Source organism: Harpia harpyja, chromosome 12 (genome assembly GCF_026419915.1).
Source record: "Harpia harpyja isolate bHarHar1 chromosome 12, bHarHar1 primary haplotype, whole genome shotgun sequence".
NCBI lineage: Eukaryota > Metazoa > Chordata > Aves > Accipitriformes > Accipitridae > Harpia > Harpia harpyja.
Genome location: NC_068951.1, coordinates 37,580,534 through 37,602,674, shown reverse-complemented (window position 1 = coordinate 37,602,674; position 22,141 = coordinate 37,580,534). Strand labels below are relative to the sequence as shown.

Here is a 22,141-nt window from a genome sequence, read left to right as displayed (position 1 = left end):
GGGCTCTGATTTAAAGCTCTATGGCTGACGCACTGTCAGTTATGTGTTGCTTCCTATCAGTTAGGCCCTTCCTTCTCCCCAGAATGGATGTTTTACAGATGTTACAGCAGCTGAAGTACTTGGCGTGATAATAGTAGGCAGTGCTGGCAGAAGTTTAAAAATAATCCGTTTTATGATACGCCATTTCCAGGAAGGTCTGCATGACGTTCCACAGCCCTGGCTCAACCCATACATTTCAAAACATCAGTCTAAACTTTCCATCCTTAGAAAAATCAATACAGAAACATATCTCTGTCATTTACTTGATGGCTGCATACTTATTGCCTACAGCTATCTGCTAGTCTTCAGCCTGGCATCATTTTACCTGCTTGACCATATTTCCCTGATCATTTAGGGTGCTTTTCAGAGTTACTTTCTCCCCTGTCTGTAATGCTCAGAAAGTTTCCCTCTTTACTGTTCCCACCCATTATTCTTGACTGCTACAGAGGTGAAAACTGCAACAGTTAGTTACCTGTATATATGACAGAAATACCTTTTTTGCCATGAGACACTGACATCTTGTTTTCAGTATCCTTTCAAGGATATTATATATTAGTACTGGCAAACCTTTCATCAGCCTTTAAAAAAAAAAAAATCATGGAAAAATGCATTTTCCATGGACAAAGCATTTGGTACTGAAGGGAAAGGATAAGCGTATATTCTGTATCAGTAGGCCATAAATGTTTCAGCAGCTCTGTACAGTCATTGATAACTTCATAGAATCATAGAATGGTTTGGGTTGGAAGGGACCTTTAAAGGTCATCTAGTCCAACCCCTCTGCAATAAGCAGGGACATCTTCAACTAGATCAGGTTGCTCAGAGCCCCGTCCAACCTGACCTTGAATGTTTCCAGGGATGGGGCATCGACCACCTCTCCGGGCAACCTGTGCCAGTGTTTTACCACCCTCATTGTAAAAAATTTCTTCCTTATATCTAGTCTAAATCTACCCTCTTTTAATTTAAAACAATTACCCCTTTGTCCTATCGCAACAGGCCTCGCTAAAAACTCTGTCCCCATCTTTCCTAAAAGCCCCCTTTAAGTATTGAAACATAACAATAAAGTCTCCCCGCAGCCTTCTCTTCTCCAGGCTTTTCTCCAGGCTTCCTCTGTATTGATATGCATAATAATATGTCACAACATGCCTTTTTAATGAAAAGAGACTTGTAGCAACACCTGTGGTGAATTGACCCTGGCTGGATGCCAGGTGCCCACTAAAGCTGTTCTATCACTCCCCTCTTCAGCTGGACAGGAGAGAGAAAATATAATGAAAAGCTCATGGGTCAAGATAAGGACAGGGAGAGATCACTCACCAATTACCATCATGGGCAAAACAGACTTGACTTGGGGAAATTAGTTTCATTTATTACCAATCAAATCAGAGTAGGGTAATAAGAAATAAAACCAAATCATAAAACACCTTCCCCCCATCCATCCCTTCTTCCCGGGCTCAACTCCATTCCTGAATTCTCTACCTCCTCCCCTCCAGTGGCACAGGGGCACAGGGAATGGGGGTTCGGGTCAGTTCATCACACATTGTCTCTGCCGCCCCTTCCTTCTCAGGGGCAAGACTCTTCACACTCTTCCCCTGCTCCAGCATGGCTTTCCTCCCATGGGAGACAGTCCTCCATGAACTTCTCCAGCGTGAGCCCTTCCCATTGGCTGCAGTTCTTCACAAACTGCTTCAGCATGGGTCTCTCCCCCGGGCTGCAGTCCTTCAGGCACAGACTGCTCCAGCGTGGGTCTCCCGCAGGGTCACAAGTCCTGCCAGCAAACCTGCTCCAGCGTGGGCTCCTCTCTCCACAGGGCCGCAGGTCCTGCTGGGACCCTGCTCCAGCACGGGCTTCCCACAGGGTTCCAGCCTCCTTCGGGCACCCACCTGCTCCGGCGTGGGCTCCTCCCCGGGCTGCAGGTGGAGATCTGCTCCCCCGTGGTCTTCCCCACGGGCTGCAGGGGAATCTCTGCTCCAGTGCCTGGAGCACCTCCTCCGCCTCCTTCTTCACTGACCTGAGGGTCTGCAGGGTTGTTTCTCTCACATGTTCTCACTCCTCTCTCACAGCTGCAATCACTGCTGCACAGCTTTTTTTTTTTCCCCCTCCTTAAATATGTTCTCCCAGAGGCACTACCCCCATCGCTGATGGGCTCGGCCTTGGCCAGCAGCGGGTCCGTCTTGGAGCCATCTGGCATTGGCTGCATCAGACATAGGGGAAGCTTCTGGCAGCTTCTCACAGAAGCCACCCCTGTAGCCACCCCGCTACCAAAACCTTGCCATGCAAACGCAGTAAAACACCAGATTAGTTTACTCGGGCAGTAGCAGTCATGGTAGCAAAATTGAAGCTGATGGCAACGTATTCTTTGCACTGAGGATGTACGTGGATTTGTGTTTCTGCCCCCTTTAGGGTACTTTCTGCAAAGCTTTCCCACTCAGATTTTCCACTGCCAGGTCTGATCATCCAATTTTGCACACCATGAAAAATCTTCCTAGTGTATACAACACACCACAGCTGCTTCTGAATTTGCAAGCTACTCAAAACCTGAAGCAATCTCCCCTCTCTCTTACATGCAAGCAAATGTTCACATGCATGGACAGAGACCATCATGCCTTAAACTGCTGATTTGTCTGTGCTCATTCTCCTGTAGGTAGGTACTCATAGGCAGGTACATTCATACCAGAGGGCACAAACACAATTTAAAAATGTTAAATCTCTAGCAGTACTTTTCATAAGAGCAATCAGTTACACAGGGGAAGGCTATTGTATTCAATGTCTGTAAAAATAAATATCTATTTAGTATGACCTGTTTCTGAATAAAATCCAGTTACATTTAGCAAGTGTAATGAAATTCAACAGTGTAATTCTCTGATCAAGAGTATACATACTCTTGAGTCACTTCCTTGTACTTGCAATTTTATTTATTGAACAACTAAACTAGCTTAGATGATTCATCATGATTCATACTGGAGATAAAAGGACAAAGAATACAAAATATAATAATGTGGCATTGTTTTCTCGAGTGAAGTAACACTTGCAGGTTTTTTTATTTTCTCTGTAGAAGCATCACTAGGTGTTTAAGACATTATTAGTTAATGCATTTTTCTTTTCCTTAAGAATCATTTGCCCTTCCACTCCCAGCTTCTCAGCTTGAGAAAAGCATAAATCACAGTTTCCCTTGGCATTGAAGTTCAGTGTGTTGTGGTAAAAACTACTGATGCTCTTAAAGCTATGTCCTTAGTTCTCTGTGGTAACACTGGCCATAGAGTCTTCCAGGTTGTATACTGAAGTATTAAAAAAAGGCCACAGTGTTTGTTTTATAATGAATGCTGGTGTAGAGCATGATGTAAACAGTGCTTTTTACTCATCGCTTTAAAGTGAAATGTTACGGTGTTGGTGGATAAGGGAAGAGCAACTGATGGCATCTACCTGGACTTGTGCAAAGCATTTGACACTGTCCTACACGAAATCCTTGTCTCTGAACTGGAGAGACATGGATTTGACGGGTGGACAACTCGGTGGATAAGGAATTGGCTGGATGGTCACACTCAAAGAGTTGTGGTCAACAGCTTGATATCCCAGTGGAGAGCAGTGATGAGTGGCGTTCCTCAGGGGTCAGTCTTGGGACAAGTGCTGTTTAACATCTTTGTTGGTGACATGGACAGTGGCATTGAGTGCACCCTCAGCAAGTTGGCCAACAACACCAAGCTGCGTGGTGTGTGGTTGACATGCTGGAGGGAGGGGATGCCATCCAGAAGGACTTTGACAGGCTTGAGAGGTGGGCCCGTGCAAACCTCATGAAATTCAACAAGGCCAAGTGCAAGGTCGTGCACATGGGTCGGGGCAATCCCAAGCACAAATACAGGCTGGGTGGAGAATGGTTTGAGAGCAGCCCTGAGCAGAAGGACTTGGGGGCATTGGTTGACAAAAAGCTCAACATGTGCGCTTGCAGCCCAGAAAATCAACCGTATCCTGGATTGCATCAAAAGAAGCGTGGCCAGCAGGTCGAGGGAGGGGATTCTCCCCCTCTGCTCTCATGAGCCCCTGCGTGGAGTATTGTGTCCAGCTGTGTGGCCCTCAATGCAGGAAAGACATGGACCTGTTGGAGCGAGTCCAGAGGAGGGCCAGGCAGATGATGAGAGGGCTGGAGCACCTCTCCTGTGAAGACAGGCTGAGAGAGTTGGGGTTGTTCAGCCTGGGGAAGAGAAGGCTCTGGGGAGACCTTAGAGCAGCCTTCCAGTACCTAAAGGGGGCCTACAGGAAAGCTGGAGAGGGACTTTTTACAAGGGCAGGTAGTGATAGGACAAGGGGTAATGACTTTAAACTGAAAGGGGGTAGATTTAGATTAGGTGGAAGGAAGAAATTCTTCGCTGTGAGGGTGGTGAGGCAGTGGAACAGGTTGCCCAGAGAGGTTGTGGATGCCCCATCCATCCCTGGCAGTGTTCAAGGCCAGGTTGGATGGGGCTTTGAGCCACCTGGTCTGGTGGAAAGTATCCCTGCCCATGGCCAGGGGGGCTTGGAACTAGATGATCTTTAAGGTCCCTTCCAACACAAACTATTCTATGATCCTATGTAGTTGGTTTAGGGACAAAATATATGCTGTGGAGAAGGACTGAGAGCATTTACAGGATTTTTATGTCTAAAAGGGTGGTCTGGTTGGCTTCATTTCCAAATACAGAATGATGTATTTTCCTTTTATCTCACCTTCCCTCTTGAAAAGGCATAGCTGAGATTTACAAATGTTTATATAATACTCACAATAAAAATTATAAATGTTGTATGTTACTTGGAATATGAAGTGCTTTGCTGAAACCAAAGAATTGTTTCTAACAGGGTGAATTTAAACCTTTCCATACTGACACAAGTCCCCGGGTAAGGTATGCACAGTGCCTGGATTATATGCATGGAAATCGGAAGTTCTTCAGCTGTACAGGATGTTTGCCCGAGATTTGAAAACTGAGGATACTGATATTTGCAAAATATCCCAAATGTACCAAGTTTATATGCTGGGAGTGTATTTTTCTGAGGCATCAACCTAACTTAATCGGACTTTAAATTACTCCAGACTCAGTCAGAAAGATACCAGTCCTGTACATCAAGGTACTACAGTGCCCGTTACCCATTCTAATTAGGGAAAGGTGGATGGGTCAAGAGCCATTGACAAAGCAACGTTGTCCCAAGCAAAGACAGACATAAACCATCTTCTCGCACTCCTGTTCCCACAGGGATCTTCTGTTCATTGTTGAAATTCATCTTGATAGCTCAGGAAATCTGACAGTTTCTCTCACACCAGCATCTGTCTCTCCATGTATTTTTGATCATTTCATATTTTGCTAGATTGGAATGCATTAGTCAGCTGAATGACAGGAGTGCGTGGGGATCTATGAACTCCTTTCCCTTTGCTGAAATGTATCCAATAGCAAATCTCTTTTTCCGTATGAGAGGGACAATATGTCATATTCAGGTGTTTCCTTGAATTTCTTAGTTGTATCTATTTGCTTTTCCATTCCTGTTATATGCTTACCTTTCAGACTCCATCCATAAATAGTTTGAGAAATGAGTTAATGTTCACCATTTACTGTTTCTGATGTCTTCATATATCTATTGGACAAGGACCTTTAGTAGTCATTTGACTTGTGTCTTGAACCACTTTGTTGGATTAATCATCTCAGGCACTAGGATACTGAACTCACTGAGGTTTGTACATTCAACTAAAGGTGAGACAGCTTCTAAAGCTGAATGGTTTGTTTTGATTAAATCATCATTTGAAAGATCTAAGGGTAGTTGACTTTCTTGTCCTTAATAGGCAAAGTGAATCTTGGCCTTAAAGATAATTTCTGCATCCTGGAAATGTTTTTGCTGACTGATGTTACTTTTGACTATATCAGGTTCAGACTCTGCTTTCTCTCTCCATGCACTTGTAAAAATTAACACAGTCTATGCACACACTGGGAAAGGAGGGCATGCTCTTCACCTGCACTGCAGGTGGGAATAGACTGCACATTCACAGTGCTCCACTTCACGTATCACATTCTTCTCTCTGGACTACGAACAGGGAAATACCGAATAAGTGATGTGCTCCAAAGTGCTGTGGGCTTTTATTCTTTTGGTGTCTGTGTAGGATTACAAACACTCCAAGTTTAAAAAGTTTTGAAAGTATTGACTGGATTAGAATATACATTTGGATATCAATTAAAATGTTAGTTGGCTCATTGGCATATGATTTAAGTGATTAAGAGGAACAATTTCACATCCCATCTACAACTGTCGTTAACCTCTAGGATTCTAAAACGTTGAACAAAATTCAATTAAACTCTACATATTACAATTTTCTATACAGCAGTCATTATGGAACCCAAGCACAAGCTTTCAAACGTGAGAGCAGTAGCATCAAATGGCATTGAATAAATTCTGTCTCAAAAGGAAATGTTACAGTTACTGATTTATACCCATTGCTTCCTGCGTGCCTGTTTTTCCAATGGTAGATTTCAAGCTGTACCCCAAAATCATTCCTCATAGCTTATTACATCTTAAAACATCACAGCCCAAATTGATCTTCTTTGAAAAATAGATCACCGCTTATGCACAATGATCAACAGCTTTCCTTGATCCATTACATAATTCTCACAAGGGAAAAGAGGCTCAGATTTTAATTGGACTATTAATTTTGACTTGTAAGCAAGAGTAATAAGTGATGTTCTCTGAATTGCTGGCAACTGTCTTGCTCTTACTGTTCCTAGGTGATGAAGTAGACATTCCTCAGTTGCTTGCAGTGGCATCACGTTTGAGGGACACTGCAGAATTGTTCCAATCCGATGAGATGCGCCCAGCTAATGACCCCAAGGAGCGAGCTCCTATCAGAGTCAGGATGCTCAATGATGTGCTACAAAGCTTGGAGAAAAGCTTCCTGGTTCATCGAGCTCCTCCAGGACTTTACAGGTACAGTGTTCAACATGTTCTTCATTTGAGCTAAAGTGGTAATCTCGCATTGTTTGGTTTTCAAAACTGTCGTGCTCTTTTAAAAAAAAAATCTCAGTGAGTATGCAAGACTAAAGCTACTTTTTCCTATCTCATCCTTTCTGCAGAAAACATTAATTCATTACAATACAAGAGGTCATTAGAATGCAGCACTGTAGCATTTCTGTCATGACATCGCTGCTAACGATGTATGGTGTGATGGCAACTCAGGCAGCATAACAGATACTTGTGTTAGACGGTACAGTAAGCTTTTAGAAGAAGAAAATATTTTGAAGTCTAATACTGCTTGACAAGCTCCACCTATATTTTATTTAAAACTTTTTACAGTTCATTGAAGATTCAGAATTGTACAAGATACCGTGTAGCATTATTTAACATATTTAATTATACAGCAGTGTTCTTGGGTGCATTTCAACCAGTCAAAAGCAGTAGAGTAGAGTGAATGAGAGGGTCTTAGTCAGTCACCATTCATAACATCTTGTCCCTGGTTAGAATTACTCTTCAATATGTATTCGGCTATACTACCCAGGTTGATTTTAAGATGTCATAATCATTCCATCTTTCACTTTCTAAGAAAGAAGTCTACAGGTCTGTATCTCTCACCATAGATTCTTCTACAAAAGAAACTGTGGCAATCAGTAGCTTAAAAGAAGTTTGAAAAGCAAGAATTGGCCAAGCCTGCCCTGAGTAATGCCTGGCGCTCTGGCTGTTCAGAGAAGTAATAAAGTGTGTGCATGTGCTTCAGTACAAACTGTCTGAGGCACTGTATGGCAGCCCATCAATGTAGTGTTTCATAGCTTGACTCCAAGGATAAGTTTTGAATGCCATGGGCTATAGAGTGAGGGCATATGTGGGCTGTTTGACTTCACTGGGCCTACTGGGATTATTTTGAAGGGCTCTGTGGCTGATGATAGCCAATGGCTCATCCATAGTGCCCATTTGGAGGAGGCTTCCCCAAGTAAAACTATCCGTAAAGCCATACCCAGGTTTTACTTTAGGGGAAACTGGTTGGCATGCTCAAAAAAGAGAGCTCGGAAGTGAACTGACATCCATACACAGGAGACAGACAGGGGCCAGGACACAGGAGTGAATGACGCATCTATGTTATTTAGTAATACAAATGTGCTTGCAACCAGAACTAACTAAAGTAATAAAACAGTACTTTGTTGCAGTTGATGGGAAGAATTGTCAAATGTCTTGTGCAAGTGATTGTTTCAAGCGGGCACAAAACAGACAGATGGTAGAGGTAGACTTTGGAAGAAAAGCAGAAATCTACAGCATCAGGAGGAGATTCTTCCAAGCATTAGGAATGTTATAGAACAAATGCAGTCATCTTTTAACAAAAACAAAAGAAAAAAAAAAGGAAGGTGAACTCAACAGTGTCAGTGAATAAAATCCCTACAGCTATAATAAAGAAAATATAATAATGATATTTGGGGAGGGACTAATTTACTTCATTGTGGCTGTGACTGGATTTATAATATAAAGAAATAAACCAAAATGTGATTAAATAAAGTCTAATATTCCAGGTTTAGCACTACTGTCTTTCTTGTCTGAACTGGTATGGTGTTGCAAAGGAGCTGTAAAACTGCTTAATATAATGTAATGTGTCTGTGTTGCATCGCAACGGCACATTGTTGAATCTGGCCCAGTTCTTTATTTGTAAAAATAAATTATGCCAAAAATTAGGATTCCAATAAGAGGGGGTTTTGAGGTCTTCTCTAATATTTAAATTCTTGCAGTGCTTGCAGTATTAAGTTTGTTATTCATCAAGATGTAATTGCTAGATATGCAGGTCTAATGTGAATTAAATTTTTCACCTTCCTGCTCTCAGCAGTACTTCGGCATAGAGCACAGTATTCCCACTGGCAAACTAGATAGTGTGGAAGTGAACATTTTGTAATTTTTCCCCTCCCGATTCCATTAAATTTGATACAAGATTTAACAGTATACGGTAAGGTTACTTCAGAGTTTGTGGGAAAACATTGGATTTGCCTTTATTCTGAACTATTTTACCTAACATCGTATGGAGTATATAACAGTAAAGTACACCTTGTGTATCATCATTTAAATACTTACTTTAAAAGAATGCATTCTTTGTACTGTGCCAAGGTGTGTAATTGTAGTGTACATTTACCTTTAATGCAAACAGAATCCAGGACAGTGATAGATTTCTGATTTCCGTTCCTGCCATTAAAAATCTGCAGTACAGTTTCTTTTCAAGAAAAGCATCTAACAATATGTCTTTATTTGGGTTATTTTTCACTTTTCAGGGATTGAAAGTCCTTCTATTAATTGATGCGGTTATGTGAATCTGTTTTGTGTTCTGAAGCTATAATTGATATCACAGGAACACTAGAAGTACTTGAAAAACCTGATGTACTTTTTTTTGCTTGTGTAACTTTTAAGTTTTTCTTTTTGTAATTTGATAAAGAAAACAAACAAAAAAATCAGTCTCACAGCCAGGACCTTGTATGCCATGTTTCATCCCAGTTGGAAGATTGATGGGCAAGTTATAAAACCCTGAAATAGTGGTTTATAATGGAAATGCTGGCAGCCCTTTAACTATAGCAGCGCAAGCAGTGCAGCAATAAATACTATGCTTCATCTGTAAACAGAAATTTAGGATGCAGTTTGCAGCCTTGACCTTCAGGCTCCAACTGTGTTTAGATCATTAAGATTCCATAAATACTGTAATTTACAGCCTTCTGAAGGAAGAATTTGTGTGCACAGTAAAGCACGTATTCTTCATGAAAAAATGATTGCTTCCTGTATACCCATTTGGACTCATATACTCAACCTCAATCAAAGTACTTGACAAATTTGCTGAAGTTGAGGCATCATTTTTAGGCTTGTGTTTGTCCTAATTCACAGCTCTCTGGATCTATACTATGTTTTCTCTTCTAGAACATGAATTAAAAAGAAAGGTGGATTTTTTTTCTTTATTTCAGGAGGTGGGTTGCAACCTCCTTGTGTTTGTCCCCTGCAGGGGAACTAATACATCTTTTCTATATCTTTTTTTGTATAGTTTGTACACTCATTGCCAGAGCTGCAGTCTCTTACTGTATGTATGTCCTTAAAAAAATAGATGCCTTATTCCAGTCTATGTCACAGGGCAATATTGGGCTGTAATTGATGCATTATTCATCTATAAAGAGCGATAAAATTATTCAAAGTTACTAACAGAATTCAAATTACTTTAATTTTTGATAATTATATTAGGATATCCTGACTAAATTTAAGTAATGATGATTGACATTGGCAAGTTGTTCAATACAGTGTAAGTAAACACTCTAGTTCAGATGATTATCCTTCTTACTTGAACGTCATGACATTGAACTGAAAATTTGACAACAGCCTACTTTCCCCATGACATTCTATTTCCAACTGAGCAGGAAATATACAAGTACAGCTTTCATCAGGGTATTTTAGCCTTATCCAGAAATTTAGGCAGAATGAAAAATAGTAGGTTGAGAAATGTTATCCTGCTTTGCAAAGGTTACCCTGGAGCTTGATTTGGGGTTAGGACAAAATGTCTTGAGTTTTATTGTACCTGAAGAATTTCTGCGATTCCCAATAGTAACCCTGGGTAGACTTCTTTCTATTTCCAAAATAAATGTTTAGGAACAAAATAGGATAGCTATTGGTATTTTTCATTTATCTGCCTTTGCATCTCATAACATAAGCGTAATATTGATAATTTTGTGATTTATATTTTGTCATTATTTTAATGGAATAATCAGTAGAAATTTGTATGTTTGTTTCTTTTCTCTAGCCATTTCTTGCTTTCTACTCTTACAATGTATATTTGTGCTGAACATTTCTGTATATTTTCTGATGGTTATATTTTGACACTAGTACTAATAACCATAGATTACACTGCAGTGACATGTACGAAGCTAAGGTAAGAACAGAGGTTCCATTACTTTAGGCACTGTGCGTAGACAGGACAAAATAAATATATGATCTCAAACATATTGTCCTCTCAATGAGATGGTCAGCCTCAGCAGAGATACAAGATGATTCCATAAATGCTGATACATAGTAAGAAACCCCCAAATTCTTATCCTCATCAGCATTCAGTAAAGCAGGTGTAGTTGCCTGCTAGGGACAGGAGAAGATGCTTTATCTCTGTATTCTAAACAAAGGGTGCTTCAGCAGTAAACAAAGATGGAAGCAAAGACCTGGGGCTCTTTCCCTAGAATGAAAGCAGCTTGTCTGATAAGGTCAAGGAAGTACGAGCTGACACCTGTTCTGATTCTGATTAATCAAATCTCTGCATGGCTTCTGACAGCAAACAAAATTAATTTCTGTAAATGAATGTTTGTAAGTTAGGTATTTGGGCAAATGCGTCCATGCTGAGTGATGTGTCTCCTCTTTGTCTCCTTCCTGAACATCTTTATCTTTTGTGCATCAACTAATCCTTAAAACTCTTAGACTCTAAAAGTCTACCGTCATGCTTTTGCATGCTTTTCCCTCTGTGAAAATACCTGCCAAAACACTGACACTGGCAGTATCATGGCTAACAAGACAGCATGTATCTTCCTGGTGTTTATAAATACTGAGCTCAAATCTTATGTTTGCCTAGACTGAGTAAGACCATTCCCCCTGTTCCTCGTATATTTTATTATATTTCTTATGTTTGCTGATCACCACAGCCTCTGACAATCTGTCAGCCTAATGTATCTGTCAAGTCTGTGTGCACACTCCTTAGGTATTCACACAGAGAGCTTGTGTCTTTTTGCTGAAAGGCATAGCACTTCAATGGCATTGGAACAATGAATAATAATATTGCAAAGAAATGCGATAAACAACAAAACTTCATGGAGTGTCAGGCACAGGACAGTCAGTACAGTAAGATGTCCTCTCTTACTGGAAGTGTTTGATTTCTTCAGGTCCGTGCCTAATCTTCATATTTGATGGATGCTGTTGATACTAGATGGATCCAGTATTAAGTATGCAGGGTTCCTAGAATACCCTGTGATGCTCCCACCAAAATTTCTACATCTAAAAGAGTCACTAAAAAACAGTTTGTGTCTTTGGTCTTTAAAAGTAAAGTCCAAAATAGGCACACAAGGGCTCAGGCTGTCATTTCTGCTCCAGTTAGGTGGCTTTTACTCTTAATAGGCCATTGCTTAAGCATCAGTTGTGTCTTGACTGACAGTTCTTTTAACGATTTCATAAAAGAATCAAAGTCAACTTGTGTAAAATCTTTAATTTAAGAGTTTCATCTTAGCTTGCCAGGCTTAAACCTGTCCGTTAAGGCTGTATACATCTGTTACCACTATTCATGGAATTGTTGCAAGTGCCATTGTGCTATGTCTAGTAGATGTAATTGAGTGAATTGAGTAATAAGTAGGTGAAAAGTAAGGATTTTTGAAAACAATCTGTATTTTCAAGAAAGACCTCCAGCAGTTTTTATTGCTCATTTGCGCAAGTTAAACTTCTTCCTTTTGCTTCTTTTTATCATGAATACCCAGGTGTGACATTAACACTGTTGGGCTAAAAAATTACAACAAATCAGTATGTTATAATGCACTGAATAAAATACTCGCTATAAGCAATGATAGATTGTGCACCCTGAATTTGCTGTAATGAAATGAAAGAACAATCAAAAGATGCTTTTAGCACCACAAAAAAAGGTAATTTGCATCATTGCTAATGTCATGCCACTCAAGTGTTTGTTGTTCACCAGAACAAATGTTTTCCTTTCAGATTGAGATTTGTTATATACATTCCTGACATATGTAGAGAGTCTACTGGATTTATTTCTGTTTTGCTGATAAAATGCAGCAGATTCTCAGGTGTCAAAATTCACATGCCCTAAGACTCTAGTTTCTAGAGATACGTTTAGTAGGAAATGTAAAGTCCTTATTAAATCTCCATGTGTAAACAAGTTGCTCATTGGATTTACAGAGGACAAGCATTAAAGATGCAAATATCCTGCTAATCTTACAGTGACATGGGTAAACATGTAGTGCAATGTCATTTGAAAAAAAAAAAAAACCAAACCACTCTAGCCGAGGGTTTCTACAGAAGATAATAATTCTGTCTTATTGTATAAACTCTTTGCAGATTTGGGGTTTTGTTTTGAACTCTTCATTTGTGGCTTCAAGTAAGAAGTATTTCTGTATACTTTGTTGTATTGTTGGAGACAGTTTTGACCGGCGTGAACCAAACATGTGGAATATTTTTTTTTTCTACATTGTATTATGTGGAGCAGAGAGTGATTTGATATGGTGCTGATGATCCTTAGCGTGGGAAACACTGCAACAATTCATGTTGCACTGGCAGTAGTAGATAATATTCTGTCTCCGTATTATCTGCCATGTGCAATTTGTAAATACAGTACTAGAATGATGTTTGGGGAGAAGGAAAGAATTCTGTACTGGTTTTAGAATAGCGTACCTCAGATTTTGCCATGCAGTCAGAATAAATGAATTTTTGTCTTACTGCACAGCAGTGATTTTCCATCTGACTTTTCACCCTAATATCCTGTATCTTTCAAAATTTGCATCTCTTTGTCTTCTATAATTGTTCCACATCTTATAAATGGAGTTATGGTTAGTGGTATTACTTGTTTCACTTTCTAAATCCTTCACTGGTATTTCTTGGCTCTGCAGTTCTTGTTCAGTTCCCTTCTCTCTGATACACATTTGTCCAAATGTATCTCTTATACACCTAAAATATCTTCTCATTTTCTTCTACCTTGTTCCTTCAAACTCTACAGTGTTTGTGCAGTCTGATTGTACTTTGTGCAAGTATAAGTTAGAGATTACGAACTCCAATATTCAGGACAGAAGTGACACACAGTTTCAGGAAGACTTGCTTCATCGTAGCTCACTTCATGAAGTACTAATGGCAAAAAAATCACAGGAAATATTCCAAAGATGGTTTTGTGTTCTTCCCCAGAATGTGGGAAGGCAAAAAGAAGTTTCATGAGATAGGTGAACAGTGGCAGCTATGCACTGTCAGAAGATCTGAGATGCTGTGCAGTGCTTGGTAAGTCTTTAGTTAATGCTTACTTGGAAGATGAATTTTCTCCCAGTCTTTGGTAGCAGACATGGAATGAAAGGATTAGGTTCTTGGTCTATGTGCTTCTCTAAATAGATGTGTGTCTGGTGACCAGGATTTATAAAAGTAGTGACAATGATGAGTCGGTATCCAGAGTTCTTACAGCATAGTCAAAAGTGCTGTTTATCATAAAACTGAATAGACTGAGTCATCTCTGCAGGTCACCCTAATTAGAAAAAAATTTATAAGAATATAATTACAATTCTTAACTGCCAGGTTGTTTTTTCTAATCCTAAAACCAGAGACAAACCAGTCAGTTAATGGTATGACAAGCAATGATGTGAATTCAACTAGGTTGGTGCAGACTGAGAAATATTTCCAATCAAATCCTGAACACTAGATTCTAATAGCGCTTATATAGCTATTGCTATCTTTAAAAAAAAAAGAAATGCAGTAACATGTTTGGCACACTAATTTCAGTTTAAAATCATAATTTGAGTCAAATTCATACATCCAAGTCACTAGCAGAATCTGGAGTAACAACCTTGACATAAGGTGGACTGAAAGTATTTTATTCACTGTATTCCATTTAAACATTGTACCCAACTGTTATGTGGAGGTATAGCATGGGTGGGAGGACAAAGGAACTTTCTTCTCTCTTGAGCAGCTACCAGAAGCCAAACATAATTAAGATCACTTCCTATTCACTCAGATGGTGCGGATACTCAAAATGGGATTTGAGGGACTGGGAAGAAGATACGGTCATGAATCTGATCATTCAGTGGATCAGCATAATGTGGTACTGAAATTAAGCTGTAACTCTGAATAGCACAAGAAGCTTTCCCCGGGATACCTTTTGCGACCAGTGCAGCTCCCCAGAACAGGCATAGTTAGGAAAGAGGAGGAACTGTTTAATTCATGAGGGACCTGTAGGAACAATATTCTAGCAGCATGAGCATTCTCTGTGCACTGGGCAACTTTGGGAAGGGTCCTGGCCTAATGCTCCCAGCCCCTCTGGGGGTGATGGAACGGTGCTGTGGTTATTCATTCTCTAGGCCGGATAGATAGAATTTCTTCTGCTGGGTTATTGACTCTTTAACAGTCGTCCGTGTGTGAAGCAGCACATTTATCCTAGCATACATCAGTAACAATTACCAGTTTGATAATGCTCTTACAAATTCCTGCTATGGTTACTATTTTTCTTATGACTGATAATCGTGCTGAATTATGCCCTTTCTTAATACTGAGAAGATGCAATAAAGTGAGTGTAACTCATACTCAAAACACCTGATCCATCTGAGTGGCAATTCAAATGTTTTTTCCTTTGGAATCACTGGTACATGTAATGACCATGAAGTAATGACTGTATTTGTTGTCTTGTAAATTTTTACTATTTAAAGAGCATTTGCTACATAAATACTACTGAATTAGCCATCTGCAGAGATGTAATTATAGTTGACTTTAAAGCTTATTTAAACAGGGAACATGAAAATCTTTTCGTTACACCTGCAAAAGCAGAAAACCACTGTAATTAGGGATTATGTCATGGCTGGAAACCAGCTTTCTCACTTCCCTGATATGAATAGTAAACCCGGGTGTACATACCTTAATTTATTTTTCCTGTATGTACTTCTCATGAATTTTCTTCCATCCTTTTAATTAGATTGATTTGTACACTTACAGAGTTCTGTCTGTAGTATGCATCAGACCCATTATGTTTTTGATACAGTACATATTATTATGTATATTGTAATTTAACACAGCATTGTTTGTCCTGAAGACAAGACTTTATCCAGGACATACAATTCCTCATGTTTCCACGAATGTGCATAGTCTTGACCTTGCAAAGAACCTTTTTTTTTTTTTTGTATAATGACATTTATTTGAATAAGTGGCCTTATTAGAAGTTTTAGCCCATTTCACAACAGTTGTTCTGCTAACTGTAAAAACCTTTTCACAGAAGGCTATTCAGTGAGCTCAGTGCAGAGCTATCATGCCAACGCCTAGCAAGTCTTCCGATTAGGATAAAGTTTCCATCCATTTTCCCTTGCTGGCAGATCTTGCTCAGATCTGTGCTTATGGTGCTAAATAAGCCAAGAATATTTAGTTACAGAGAAAAATAGCCTATGATCTCAGAACGTTATACAAAGTACTACATCTTTAATTTATTAAATATGAAAAACTTAATATTTTATACATTATTTCATTTTTCTTATAAACAGTAGGGTCGATAACATTTTTTAGATCCAAGAAATATATGGTTCCACACTTTTGGTCATGACAGATAAAAACCACTCATGTATGTTTGAAATATTAGCCAGGAACATTTCTCGAATATAGTACAAAAATAAGTGGAATGCATTGGAAAAATAGTTAAGATGTAATGCTCCCCCCACTAAAGTATTACCCAGGCAATAGCGCTTAGAAATTTGGTGGTGAGATCATTAACAGGAAAATTACCCTAACTGGGATTTTAAAAAGCGTTAATTTTGTGTATACGCATGCCATTGAAGGTAATAAAAACATAACTTCCGGCATGTCTTTAAAGAACATAATATGGCATAATTAATTTTTTATCCATAGTTAACTCTTACGATAATGACCTTTCTGATTTTGGCTACAATGATAATGGTCTCACGTCTTATGGTATGGAGTTACTTAAGATGATAAACCTAGTCAGGATCAGAACTGCAGATCAAGGTCAGGCCAGTTTCCTGCATCAAACACCGCACACTGCTTGCTGCTTTGTTTAGAAATGGTATTTCTCCTTAGGAATTGGATGGTTTACATGATTTCTAAATAAAAATTCCTATGAAGCCTTCAGAACATCAGCTGTGAGCCATTTGGAAATAATTTTATTAATTCACTTCCCTCAAGTCCTTCAAAATAGTAGCACATCTGCTTTGAATTTGAGTATTTCAGACTGAGACATCCTTAAAAGAAAAATAGTTTCCTCCAAATTATTCAGCATAAGCATATGTTTCTTTCATTTGAAAAGCAAGTGTAGCATAAATCAATCAAAGAACAACATGCCCACATTTGTTACCAACAGCTACGTTGTTTGAAATTTAATAAAGTGTATTTCATACCAGTTGCTGCCAGCAAATAACATTTTAAAATACAGTTATATTAATTTTGTTTAATGCATCGTCACTGTTAAGTATAGATGCAAGTCCTTGTTCTAAGAAATTACAGAAAAAATACTGAAGGATTTTCAAGGAATTTTTACATTTCTGCAGAGTATATATCATTCTCTCATCAGCTGCATATAGGGTTTGAAAGCTCTATGGCAAGGAGTTTGATAGAGTGTTTTGTGGCTTCTTCAGGAATTTCTAGATAAAATCGCTTAATTAATTTCTATAAAACCCTAAAGAAAATCATGCCTAATTAATTAGAGGACTGCTCTTTAGCAGTGATAAATAATTGCTTGCAACTTCTGAAGAACAAATGCATCCTAATTTTTCCTTTTCTTTCCGCTTCTATTCTGTGAAGTCATTCTGTCCTGTTGAAGCTGTAGAATTGATTCTTCTTACTGATCTTATTTACTCCAAAGAAAGAAAGAAGTTGCCTAAACTCAGCAAATTTTCAACAGGGGAAAACTGTGAGTGCAAGGTAATGTTGATGTTCTGCCCTTGCAAACAGGTATTTTACTGAAGCCTGATTTTACTCAAACTCAGTCTCTAAACTAGTCAGACTACTTAGCTCTATTATTCTTTCTTGAGGATGTTCCAGAACATCAGCCCTCTTATGATTAGTGACTTGCATCAAGCTTCCAGCTTCCATTTGTTCGTGGTTATTTTATATCATACTGGAAGCTGTTTTGCTATCATAAGCCACAAAAATATAAAAAATTACAGGAAGAAATGACATAATTATTGTTTATTTAATGAAAGTGAAAATGTTTAGCTACAGGTTGTCATAGATACAGTATCCCATTTGAAATCTTTCCCAAGCCGTCACAAAGCACTGTCCTATTATCAGAAAACCAAGATTAACATTCAGTTAGCTTTATTTTATGTCAGTCTTTTCTGTTGACAGTAATTTTTCAACTATCAAAAGAACCATTTTCTTATATGTTTCAGAACAGAAGTGAAAGTGAGTGTTTTCTGTGAATGTTGAGTTTTGGTCAAAAAAATCCCCAAACAACCGTCACTTGGCTTGATTTATTTAACAGACCTTTCACTTTCTCTTTAGGGTTCTGAATACCCCTACATGCAAACCAGAATCTAGTAGATGAATCTGTAACGATCACCAGGATAGGTTTAAAGGTGGGAAGGTCTGTAGCTAAGGTTAGGATGGGTGTTCATAGGGTCAAGTCTGATAGGGCCGCGTGTTTAGGTGAAGATTGTCAGGGGCGATGAGGGCTAGCTGCTCCCTAACGGGTGGGGAGCCAAGCACGATTCCGTGGCCAGCAGGGCAGTGGCCGCTCCAGCCATGCCCGTAGTGCCCAAGTGAGGCAAGCAGGGGCGGCCGGGGAGCGGCAGGTGAGGCTGGTCAGGGCCAGGAAGACGTATTAGTGCACACAAAGCCTTGACAAAGATCTAAGGCTGTTAAGGTGCATCAGGCTGAAACTTATGCTAGAGTTAGGGTTAGGCTTTAGTGATAATTCAGTAAGAGATTAGTGTGTTTTACGCAATGCATTCATTATCTTTAAAAAAAGTACTGTGATCAAAGATAACCGTAGGGAAATAAAAGATAATGTATCTTGTAACCAGCTATCATTCCAGTTTGACTCCTCTTTTTTCCTTTGTTTATTCGTCAGGCAATCAAGCCAAACCAAGCCTCAAGAGACTTCACAGAGCTGCCAAAGCCAGGATTTCTTTTTTTAACCAGCCCTATTCTAAATTGGCCTCTCAGAAATGAATTCAAACCTGAAATAATTATGTCCTTGTAGTCCTATGTCCCAACAGGATTTTGTTAAATGCAGACTTACCATAACCTCCATTTGCCATAACTGACTCAATTAGAGGTGTCCTAACTCCTGTCTCTTATGCAAGATAAATTTCTATCTGGCAGGGACAGAATTTATCTGGTTGTGATGGGTTAACCCTGGCTGGACGCCAGGTGCCCACCAGAGCCGTTCTATCACTCCCCCTCCTTCTCAGCTGGACAGGGGAGAGAAAATATAACAAAGAGCTTGTGGGTCGAGATAAGGACAGATCACTCACCAATTACCGTCACAGGCAAAACAGACTCAGTTTGGGGAAAATTAACTCAATTTATTACAAATCAACCGGAGTAGGGTAATGAGAAATAAAACCAAATCTCAGAACACCTTCCCTCCACCCCTCCCTTCTTCCCGGGCACAATTTCACTCCCGGATTCTCTACCAACCCCCCCAGTGGCACAGGGGGACGGGGAATGGGGTTTACGGTCAGTTCATCACACATTATTTTCTGCCGCTTCATCCTCCTCGGGGGAGGACTCATCACACTCTTCCCCTGCTCCAGCTTGGGGTCCCACCCACGGGAGACAGTCCTCCACGAACTTCTCCAACGTGGGTCCTTCCCATTGGCTGCAGTTCTTCACGAACTGCTCCAGAGTGGGTCCTTTCCACGGCGTGCAGTCCTTCAGGCACAGACTGCTCCAGCGTGGGTCCCCCACGGGGTCACAAGTCCTGCCAGAAAACCTGCTCCGTGGGCTCCTCTCTCCACAGATCCGCAGGTCCTGCCAGGAGCCTGCTCCAGCGCGGGGTTCCCACGGGGTCACAGCCTCCTTCGGGAACCCACCTGCTCTGGCATGGGGTCCTCCCCGGGCTGCAGGTGGAGATCTGCTCCACCGTGGACCTCCATGGGCTGCAGGGGGACAGCCTGCCTCACCATGGTCTTCCCCATGGGCTGCAGGGGAATCTCTGCTCCGGCGCCTGGAGCATCTCCTCCCCCTCCTTCTTCACTGACCTTGGTGTCCGCAGGGTTGTTTCTCTTACATGTTCTCACTCCTCTCTCCGGCTGCCGAATACCTCCGTCCCAACTTTTTTTTTCCTTCTTAAAAATGTTATCCCAGAGGCGTTACCACTATCGCTGATTGGCTCGGCCTTGGCCGGCAGCGGGTCCGTCTTAGAGCCGACTGGTATGGGCTCTCTCGAAGCAGGGGAAGCTTCCAGCAGCTTCTTACAGAAGCCACCCCTGTAACCCCCCCCGCTACCAAAACCTTGCCACACAAAACCAATACACTGGTTTACCACTGTCACATAACAATGCCTTTGAAATGCCTTTCAGTTGGTAAGACTTTATTTAGGTTTGATATCTAGATTACCTGTAGCTTATCAACTGCTGATACCATGCAAATACATATCTTTTTGGCAGACATTCACCTTTGAGTCTACATGATTTAAATATATCACTTTCTGTAATATATACCGGTAGAACAATTTGCAGTCCTATAAATGAGAGCACTAAGTGAAGGCAGTTGATGGCTCTTAAAAAAGGGTAGGATGTATAGCAAACAAAAGTTAGGAACAACGTATTACAGATAAAGGATCCTTAAATATGACATGCTGAGTTTGTGGGGACTTAGGACAGTGCAAGAATAGTGACATTTACAGCTAAGTTGCCCTAAAAGGTTGGCTGCCATATCCCCATCTTCCTTGCTCATGTGCATCTTGGTGGATCACACGGCCCCAGAGCCAGTGACTTCCACCGTTCGATCCAGCAAGAAATGAGCATTGTAGGAAAAAGTTTTTCCTCTGGATCAGGTATAATAAGATGTAATGACAGTTGACCAGTGCATAATTTTTGCCCTGATAAAACTTAGTCTTACATGGCTAGCAGCTATAATTTTATAATTATAAACCTTCTGCCACAATAGTGCTGTGAAATAAAATAGGTAAGATAAAATAACTGTACGTGGGTGTCAAAAAGTTTTTTTAAAAAAAGAGAGGAAAGGAGAAGCACTGTTGGAGATCAACAGGATAAGGGACCCAGAGAAAGAAGGGAAGCTTTCTGTACCTTCAGCATGAAGTTTTCTGAGGTACAAACTAATGTAAATAAACTAGTATAAATCAGCTCATGCAGTTTCCAGGGAAGAAGAATTTGTAATATTTTTATGTCCTGCAATAAATAAACACCCTGTGGAACTGGAAGTCCCAACACGTGAATATTATTATTGGAATGCATTTATTTATTTACCAAGTGAATAATATTTTATGTTTTACAAACGTGAATGAAAACAAACTCCTAGATGTAAGAAAAGTGCATTCAAAACTGAACATTATCAAGAGAAAGGGAAATGAAGAGAATCCCTGTTCTGGTGTGGTTTTTGTCTTGGAGAGTACAAGAGAAAATAGTTCAGGGATTTATGAAATTGAATTTGTGAGGATGCTGAAGCATCTCTAGTCACAGCACATGGGGTTATAACTAGAGTAGGCAGAGGCTGCCCATAGCATTTATCTGTAAACAATTCTAATGTGATTCCACGGAGAAAACCTGCACTCATTTCATGTGGGGCTATATACTTACGATCATGTCCTAATGATTTAATAATTACTTTTCAAAATCTCAAACGTAAGCTCTTAGATAGGAGGCTATTTGTAAGTACCTGAATAATTCAGCTTGTGTTGTACGTTACCTATACACAAACTTTTCTTGTAAGCTAAAAAATCCTTTTTCATGACAAGAACAATGTAGTAATCTAGTTTCATCTTGTACTGTCCAGTTGTTATAATATAAGCTGCAAAATAGTTTGAAGTTATGTTAAAGTCAGTATGTTTTTAGTGTGACCTGTCATTCAAGAATTTGTCAAATTCATTTTGGTCTGGTGGGGGTGACATTACATCCTTATTTGTGATAATGAAAAACAGCATTTAACTCTTAATGGCGTTATTTTGATCAATAATACTTATGCTCCTAGGCCTTCAAATGGCTCATAAAATTTGTAGGAGAAGTTCGTTTAGAATTCATTTTTATAGTTTTCTTCGCTTTAGTTTGCTAAGGCTGATTCTTTTGGTTGGAGCCATTTTACCTCTTTCAGTGGTACTGCCTGAAGTTATTAATTAGGTTTGCTACTTCACTGTTACACTTTTAAGGTCACTGTGATGTGTCATTGAAACAAGCCCATTAAGATGAATGATGTGTATTGTAATTTCATTAGTGTCATCGATAATGTATTGCATTTTTCTGTTTAG

The 22,141-nt window shown here is 39.9% G+C and overlaps 1 protein-coding gene across 1 annotated transcript in view; it reads left to right on the top strand.

Annotated features, from left to right (window-relative positions):
• Positions 1–22,141, top strand: part of NAALADL2 (N-acetylated alpha-linked acidic dipeptidase like 2) — a 507,372-nt gene that overhangs the window by 473,606 nt on the left and 11,625 nt on the right. The window contains exon 15 of the mRNA XM_052804208.1: positions 6,768–6,966. Within this exon, the coding sequence (XP_052660168.1) occupies positions 6,768–6,966 (199 nt within the window). The remainder of the gene's footprint in view (positions 1–6,767; positions 6,967–22,141) is intronic.